Source organism: Chelmon rostratus, chromosome 23, assembly GCF_017976325.1.
Source record: "Chelmon rostratus isolate fCheRos1 chromosome 23, fCheRos1.pri, whole genome shotgun sequence".
NCBI lineage: Eukaryota > Metazoa > Chordata > Actinopteri > Chaetodontiformes > Chaetodontidae > Chelmon > Chelmon rostratus.
Window position 1 is genome coordinate 18,725,357 of NC_055680.1, and position 7,111 is coordinate 18,732,467.

General features: G+C 45.3%; 1 protein-coding gene across 1 annotated transcript in view; it reads right to left on the reverse strand.

The window, feature by feature from the left end:
• Positions 1 to 6,539: 6,539 nt before the first annotated feature.
• Positions 6,540 to 7,111, reverse strand: part of LOC121626998 (coiled-coil domain-containing protein 171-like) — a gene marked incomplete at its 5' end in the record, with an annotated part of 10,602 nt that continues 10,030 nt past the window's right edge. The window contains 1 exon segment of the mRNA XM_041965757.1: positions 6,540 to 7,011. Within this exon segment, the coding sequence (XP_041821691.1) occupies positions 6,781 to 7,011 (231 nt within the window).

Genomic DNA, 7,111 nt, shown 5'->3' on the forward strand with positions numbered 1-7,111 from the left:
CATGTATGTGTGTGTGTGTCTTACCATGTGCCACCCAGCCGTGTCCACAGCGATCACATGACCTAAGTTGGACACTTCCTGGTTTGAAAGACACACAGCTGCAGTCGGACACGGTACACCTGATAGACTGGTAAGACAGATCAGACAAAACCTTTAAGAGCATAAAAGAGGACATTTCCTTTCATGGCTGTGAGTTATTTGTACATTTTAGATGCTTTTCATAGAAGTTAAGCTTTTTCACCAGAACAGAACCTTGACAGAGCACACACACAAATATATATCATATATGTGTGAAGTCAGTACCTCGTCAGTGTCTGGAGTCATCCTCATGTCTCAGTCCTGCAGGCAGAACAAAAGCATGAGCACAGCCTGCTGATTGGTCCAAGAAAGCTTCCTTTTGATTGGACAGTTCATCCAGTTACTCTGAACTTCAGTGCATCTTTGAGATAAAAGATAATGATTTACTAAATCTGTCAAAAATAATTTAGGATACTTTTGCTATTTCAATAATATAAAGATATGTGTTCATGAATTCTGCATTAATTTATCCTAAATGTATTCATCATAGAAGCTGATTGATATTCAAACGTTTGTTACTCTTTCTTACAAATAAGTATTTGTGGTTGATTGTAAAAAGTAACATCACAAAACAAAAATATCAGCTGTATTGATAAACTGTACGTGACTTTGATTTAAATTTTTATTTTAGAATTATTTTGAGTTAATGTAACATCATCTTGGAGATAATCACTCATAGAAACAATTCACAATGCTTTTCAACAAAAACTTTAATACATTTTATGTCCCCACATTCATCAGTATATTTCATGTGTTTGTATTTTTTACAGGAATATATTTTATGTTATTATACTTATTTGTACATCTTATATTTCCTGTATTTTCATACTTAAATATCTATATGTTTATACTTGTAGAAGACCTTTTAACAATTTTATTTTAATCACACTTACAATCCAATTTTGAAACAAATCACTTTTTTTTGTCTTTCTTGTTTGTTGGATAAATGTCATCCACAAGTATTGATTATTGCAAACAGAGGTGAGGAACTCATGATTCGGGAAGAAGCTTTTTTTTTCTTTTTTTCTGGAAGCTGATGAGTGAAGTGAAAATGCAATAAATGTAAATGTCATATTTGCCTTAAAAGCCGAGGATGCAGCTTTGTGCTCGAACGTTCAAATGAGCTCAGACAGAATTTACATTCTGAATGTCGACAAACGGATCTGAAGTTTTACAGCTGATCAACATCAAATATTCTTTATATTAATAGAGCTGAAATGAGACATACTGACCTCTCAGTTTGTTGTTAAATTCTCCACAGATGAAAAAACAGCAAATCTTCCTCCTCCTTCTATGTCTGTCTTTCTCTTTTCTGTCTGTTTCTCTGCTTTATTTCTTTTATTTCATTTCTTTTTTCATGTCCTCATCCTGTATCTTTTTGTTTTCAGTGATGTTTTTTCTTTCTATGCTCATAAAATCATTTGCTTCTCTTGTTTCTGTCCATCTCTTCGCTATTAAACTCCACGTTTTTCTCTCCGTCTCTGACACAGATTATATACAGTGATTTTTTTTTCTCTTTTCAAGACTCTCCATCCTTTGACCCCTCCCTCTAACTGCGCAGAATGGATTTGATTGGACGAGGTTTGATGCTCATTATTGATGTTCAGTATCTTCCCTCTTTTCCCTTCTTTCATTATTTTGTCCTCAGTCTGTTCGGCAGATAATCATGACGATGATGATGATGATGATGTGTGTGTGTGTGTTCAGCCACACTGCAAACCTCCAACAATGATGAAGGTTAAAAATAGTTAAGGGAAGAAATTAAGTATTAATATTAAAGAGCAGCGTTGGAGGCGTGCATGTCCGAACACCCTGACCAGCTGTTGCCCACTGCAGCTTAAGGATGAATTTGATGAGGTGTTTAAAGATGGCGCCCTGTTCATGTGCCAGAAAAGCCTGTGCAGGGGTCGTCATGCCTCTGTGTGTTTGGCCCAATAGTTCAGGCTCAGCGGAGTGTGTGGAGGCTTGTGCTCATCAGAAAGAGTCATTTCAGTCTGTTTTCCAATGATTGTGTATTGGAAAAATACTTTTTGGGCCAGCATGCATCACATGATGAACATGGAAGTGGGAAAGTCTTGTTCAGCTTTTACACCATGAGTTCTGCCTTCTGAGGCTTGGGTAGCTGTCCTTGGCGTGTCCATCAGCCTCTGTGTCCCCTGGGAAACAGCTTCCCTCTGGGAGGAGGGTTCCCCCCTGAGGGTCAGATTAAATCAGGGTGACAGTAGGGCACCTGGCCCGCCGCCACACAGAGAACACAAGGTTAGATGAAATGAAAAGCTTTGTGCCTTCATCAAGTTGTCATGTCGAGGATTTCACAGTATTTATGCAGACCTGCAGAGCGGTACACAAATACATTCTCCTGAATATAAACGGCAGATGCATTTTTTGGGAATCTGTTGGTCGTGGTGCTCTAAAAACATCGAATGGAAAGTCTCAGCAGTAAAGCTGCTGAAGAAGATGTCTCAATAACTGATTTGGAAGATGGAAAAAGGGAAATGACGACCACTTTAGGTCTACTGCGTTCTGTAGTGTTGTGGCTGCGCTGCTGCAGGTTCGATTCTCAGAACATTCCTGCTGAAGTGTCTCCGAGCAACAAAAATCCCGAAGAAAAAGAAAAATGCTGTCAAAAAGAACCGAGACACAAATCTGAAATTAGCATCTGAGACTTCGGTTTTTCTCCCCGGAGCAGAAAAGACCCGAAAACTTTCTTAAAATGTTGATCTGAGGTGTGCACACACACACACATACTTATATCCTTGTGGGGACACTCAATGACATCATGCATTTCCCCGCCTCTTACCCTAAACTGAACCTAATTCTAACTTAACCCTCAAAACCAGGTCTGAATGCTCAGACAGCCCTTTGAAGATCTGTCTGAAGTGAGGTCTGGCCAAAATGTCCTCACGCTCCAAAAACTTATTTGGTTCTCACAAAGATAGCTGTACAAGTACACACACACACACACACACAGTGAAGGTAGGGCTGTTGGACAGGCTTGGTGTCTGCTGGGAGCTGGTGGACCTCTTTCCTGTTTTGATGTCGTACTAATTAGAATATCAGACGATAACACTGTGTTAGTGTGTGTGTGGTGTGTGTGGTGTGTGTGTGATCCCCGTTTATTGACACACTTTCCAACCAGAACCTCTCAGAGGGGTTGTGTTTGAAACACAGCAGCGGCGGCGGCGGCAGCACCACCTCCTCGCTGTCCTGACTGTGTGTGTGTCCTGGTCCTGTATTCTTGGCTCGGTCTTTTCTAAACTCTCTGAACCAGGTCACGCCGTTTTTTCGACACCGAAAACAACAGAGCAGCGGGAGGAAACCCCAACGCCTCCGAGCACCGAACATCACCGCGGCTGCCTCCACCTGTGACCGGCACCTTCCACCAAACAGAGTCCGTCGACGCCGGTCGGGTCAGACCGGGACGGCCTACATTCACCCATCCACCATCCATCTATGTCCCGGTTTAGGGACAGGTAAGGCTTTACCACAGAAGTGATGTTGGTCAGGTTCGGGAGCCCCTCAAGGTGTCCCTCTTACTGCCTGACTGTAACCGATGAGCGGAGGTGGACCTCTGTGCCCGGGTCCGATGGCTTCACCAGAATCCCCGACACACTGAGGCTAAATCATCGTGTCAGTGTGGTCCGAGGCCAAACCTCTTCCACCAAATCCCAGCTCGTACCAAGACCCCAGTTCCTCGCCCCCTCGGTCTGGGACGCTGTCTTTTTGAAGGGTTCGTGATTTTCTAGCTCAGACACGGAAAAGCAGCAGCGCGGCCCTTTAAAGCCAAGCTGGCAGGACTGGTTTTCCCTCTCTGTCGCTTTTCTGTCATTTGTCACCACAAACGTTGGCTTCAGGGGCTCCGGGGGTGAATTTTACATGACGTGTGTGTGTGTGTGTGTGTGGTGAACATCACGTATGTAACGGGACATTTTAGGGCTCTTTAGCGTGTCCCCTCACACACGCTTTGACTGAGTGTGTGTGTGTGTCCTCTCTTTCTTCTCCCACACTCCTCCCTTCCTCCCTCTTTCCAGTCCCTTACCCCACCCCTCTGAGCGTGTGTGTGATCCCGCCCCCCCGTTGTATCTGTGTCATTACTCCACCCGAGTGTGTGAGTGTGTGTGAGAGGATTTCTCTTTGTAGCGAGTCCAACTTGGCACTGACTTAGTCGCTGTTGGGGAGAGTGTGTGTTTAAGTGTGTGTGTTGTCGCAGGTACAACTAGGACAGCAGGCAGGGAGGAACAAGGACTCGCTCAGATGAAACATAAAGTTTTTGAAATAAAATGTGCTGTGAATATTCATGAGGGAGATCCAGGAGAAAAACAGGACACTGACACGTCTCAAACTCCTTCTTTTTGTACTTTTGTTTTCTTTGCATGTCCTGGCTTCTTCTTCTGATGAGTTCTTCGATCATCACCGCGGCGACGATGATGGAAAAGCAGGTTTGAGCCTGTGCGCTCTGCACAGCTCTGATTGGCCTTTCAAATGTTTAATCCTGTTAGAACTCGAGGAGCGAGCGGAGGATTAAAGTCGCTCACTTTCACGCTCCAGATGGAACAAAGTGACGATGGACGATGGTACCGTGGGATTAAGTTGCTTTCTGACATCTCGTGGTGTCAAAGCACGACTTTTAATGCCACAACGCAGATTCAGATAAATATGGCTGCATGGAATCACTTCATCATCAGCGTGGTTTTGGTTGAGGACACAGACGCAGCAGCAGCAGGTGGTGTTGCTGGGTGGGGTTTTTGTGGGTGTCCACAGCGCAGTGAGCGTCAGGAGACCTGGTGCTGTGTCGCTGCAGCGGACGTCTGCCATCCTGGAGCTTCTCTTTGTTCTGGGATTACGTGTTTTCTCCTCAGAGGGGATTCATCGCCTCTCGGCGTGCTTCGGATGTGTCGCTTACAGCCGAACAAACAATCTGAGAAGCCGCCGGCTCGTCAGGAATTAACTTAATCTGTCGTTTGAGAGCGGGACAAACTCTGACCGCGACACTGGACGTGTCCCGTTGAATGAACCCGTCATCTCTCTGTGTGTGAGAGACGAAATGGAAACACCAGAGTCAGCTGTCCTGTCTGCGATGCTAAGCTAAGCTAGCCAGGCCATTGAAAACGAATGACAGGGGAGTCAACAGCTGAAGAAAGAGAGTAAGAGCTTTAGTGGCTCCCGCTGTCCACGAGGCCCGGCAGCTACTGTTAGCATGACAGTTACTGTGAAAGGATGAGCAGGGAACCAGGAGGAAGACGTTCTCCAGCCACGCCACCGCTCTCTTCACCTCAAACCTCTGGACCAAAACCACCATCGGTCCCCAAGGCTCCCAGGAGCAGCGCCGGGCTGTGCAGCAGCTGTCATAGTGATCAGAGCTGCAGGTTGTCCAGAGACCTGCCTGTTTGACTGATCTGTCAGGTCAGGTCTGTGAAACCTCTGCTGGACCGCGGTCCAGAACAGAAAGAGGTGGTCTCAGTCAAACTGAACAATGGTTTTTATTGGTAGATCAGTTTGTTTCGAGTGCGAGAACATCATCAATTACAGGAAGTTCCAACAGTCAGAACTGCAAAATGAAAAATGTTTGTTATAAATATGATCCAACACGTCTGACTCCAGTGAATAATGTCCACTGAGAAACACGCTGTCTTCTCTTAGAGACTGTTTCTTTCCAGAGGACGGACAGAGAGCTTCATCACATGGAGCAACAACAATCACCTGAACATCAACATCAGCAGAGCCAATCAGCCTGCGGTGACGACGATCCCTAAAACCTTCCTGAGATGTCTCGTTCATGAGAATGGGATGAAAACATAATGTCTGCGGCCACGACTGTCGCCGGCGTGGAGGCGTAAAAAGATGCTGCTCGAACCTCAAGAGTTAAAAGGAAGGAAGGGAGGAGGGAAGGAAAGAAGGAAGGAAAAGAGACGAGGAAAGAGAATAAAGTGACAAACCTCTCCAGAGGAAACAGGAGAAGCCTGTTTGGCTGCATCAGCACAACTCTGTGTGTGTGTGTGTGTGTGTGACAGCAGATTAAGTCACTTTGTAAAAGATGTCTGCGCACACACACACGCACGCACGCACGCACGCAGGCACACACGCACGCACGCACACACACACACACACAGAGAGAGAGAGAGCCTGAGGGTGTGTGGGCGTAAGGATGTCTTTTAGTCTTTTGTGTTTAGACTTTAATAGAAATCCACACACACACACACACACACACACGCACATACTAGCACATACACGCACACACACTCTGCTGATGCAGCAGTAGTGAAATGTTGTGTTTTCGTTTTCTGGTTGAAAACTTTTCACACTTTGTTCCATTTCCTGCATCTTTGGCTCCAGTAAATACAGATGTAATTTAACACACACGAATGATGTGTCACTACACACACACACACACACACACACACACACACACACACACACACACACACACACACACACACACACAAGACCATATGGACCTCAGTTATCTGTCACCAGATCACATCTGTGTGTGTGTGTGTGTGTGTGTGTGAATCATTCCAGGACTTTTCATGACGTTCCAAAACTAAAACTCTTCCACATATTGAAAAATGTTCAGAAATGTTCCCAAATATTCTCTCCAGACTTTCAATGCCTGGGAAGATAATATTCCAGGATCTTCCAGGACTGTGGGAGGACCGTGTTCATGGAAACAGGAAGTCTTTTTCTCTCTTCCTGTCCGTCCCTCTACCTTCTCCCTCCTCTGTTCTTCTTCACGGCTTTCCTCCCCTTCGTCTTGGCTCTGGGGGGTTTGGAGAGGGGCGATGAGGGGGCGGGATTCATCTGAAAAGGGGCGGGGTTGGTCAAGGAGGGGGCGGTGCTGAAACTGGCCGATGGTTCTTTTGACAAATCAGAGAAAGGACCAGGTTGAGGTATTTCCACATCAGCAAACGGAAAGGTTTCAGGGAAGTCAGCCACCTGAAGGATGAAGATACAGAGAAATTATTTTTAAAATTAAAACTAAACCAGTTTTATCCACACATGAACCATTTCTGCTTCATTCTACTTAACGTTCTGA